Here is a 1,502-nt window from a genome sequence, read left to right as displayed (position 1 = left end):
CCGCTGCGCCTTTTCGGGTCCCAGGGACCGCGCCACGCACCAACTGCCTTTCCCAGCTCAGGTGCTCCTTTCAAGCGTTTTTGCGAGAGGCAACCTTTAAGGTTGCAAGGTGCGTTCGGAGAAGCCCAGCTCGCAGAATGAGAGTGTCTGATTTGGCATTCTGGGTCTGGCTGAAGAGCCCCAGGGGCAGATTCAGAATGGTGGGGTCGCCAAACTAACGGAAGGAGCCAGAGAAAAGTTAGGACGAGTAAACAATAATTAACTGATTCCTTTCTAATTTTGCACGCTGCAGGAATCAAGGTGCGCCCTGGCGTCTTCTGCCCACCTTGGAGAGCCCTGGGTTTTCCAGGGAGGGGTTCGAGCGAATTCCAGGTCATCTTTGGACTCCCTGGGGACTGGGCACTTGGGGCGCACGTTTCTCATGCAACGGCATGGGCGCGGTGCTCACTGCCCTGGCCTTGTTGCGGGTGCCGGCTCGGCCTGGATTTTGCGGACACACGTGGGCAGCAGTTAAGACCAGGCGTTGGGTGGACATTTCTGTGAGCTCCTAGGGTCACTGGGTCAGTGAGGCCTACGTGCAGGACGCGTAGGAGCCGCGGCGCAGCTGTTAGGCCGGCAGGGAGCCTGGGCAGCCACCTGCCCTAGGGTAGGTGAAAGTCTTGGCTTAGCTCTGGCTGCTGAGCGACACTGTCTCCCCACCCCAGGAGGCGCTGTTTATCAAACTTGGCCTCTTAGACAAGGGCGCCAGCACATTCCAGCTTGGAAAATCGAGCCTGTTTTTGGTACTCGGAGGGTGGGTCGGGCTTTACTAAGCTTCACCTTACAAGATGAGGGGTTGGGTGGGGGGCAATGCAGAGAACTGGGGGCTGAGACCCTCCAGTGTTTACTTTTTACCTGTGGATCCAGCCAGGCCTCCTGCCTTCTAGCAAAGGGCAAAGGAGCCCGTTGGTGCGCCCCGTGTGTCCTGGGCGAGGTGCCCAGTTACTTGCCTCGGAGGGTAGGCGGGTCGCTGGCCTGGCTTTGGTTCAGTTCGCCACATGACTCCCGAGAGCATCCTCGGCTTCCATCTCTGCCCGGAGATGGCGAAGGCGCGCTCTCCGGGCCTGGAAAGCCCACCCAAACCTGGCCTGGCCCCACTCGTGTGCAGTTAAATAGGTTGAGGTGACCAGGCCCCAGACCCCTTGCCTCCTCAGCCTCCCGCAGCCCATCGGAGAGCTGGACCCAGCGGCACAAAGCCAAGCCCTGGGCGCATTCAGGGGCCTCGTCACACTGACCCGAGGTGGGCAGGGTCTGAGAGTGTGTGGCTGTTCCACCCTATCCCGCAGTTCACAGGACTTTCTAGGCGTGTCTTCCCAGGATTTCCCTGTTCCCCGGCCCTTCAGGCCCCGGTGGCCTCCATCCCGCCGGGGCCCAAGTTCTGCCAGGCTCTCTAATTTCGGGTTCTTTCCCCGCCCCCCGCCCGTTCGCAGCAACGGGTCCCGAGCCAGGGCCAGGGTGGCGCC

At 61.0% G+C, this 1,502-nt stretch overlaps 1 protein-coding gene across 1 annotated transcript in view; it reads left to right on the top strand.

The window, feature by feature from the left end:
• The first annotated feature begins 1,037 nt into the window (after positions 1 to 1,037).
• EBF3 (EBF transcription factor 3) overlaps positions 1,038 to 1,502 on the top strand; it is a 116,787-nt gene continuing 116,322 nt past the window's right edge. Inside the window, exons 1-2 of the mRNA XM_029920640.1 lie at positions 1,038 to 1,088; positions 1,204 to 1,279. Coding sequence (XP_029776500.1) covers positions 1,038 to 1,088; positions 1,204 to 1,279 — 127 coding nt within the window. The remainder of the gene's footprint in view (positions 1,089 to 1,203; positions 1,280 to 1,502) is intronic.

Source organism: Suricata suricatta, chromosome 2 (genome assembly GCF_006229205.1).
Source record: "Suricata suricatta isolate VVHF042 chromosome 2, meerkat_22Aug2017_6uvM2_HiC, whole genome shotgun sequence".
Lineage (NCBI taxonomy): Eukaryota > Metazoa > Chordata > Mammalia > Carnivora > Herpestidae > Suricata > Suricata suricatta.
Note: the sequence above shows the minus strand (reverse complement) of the source record. Positions and strands in the feature narration are given on the sequence as shown.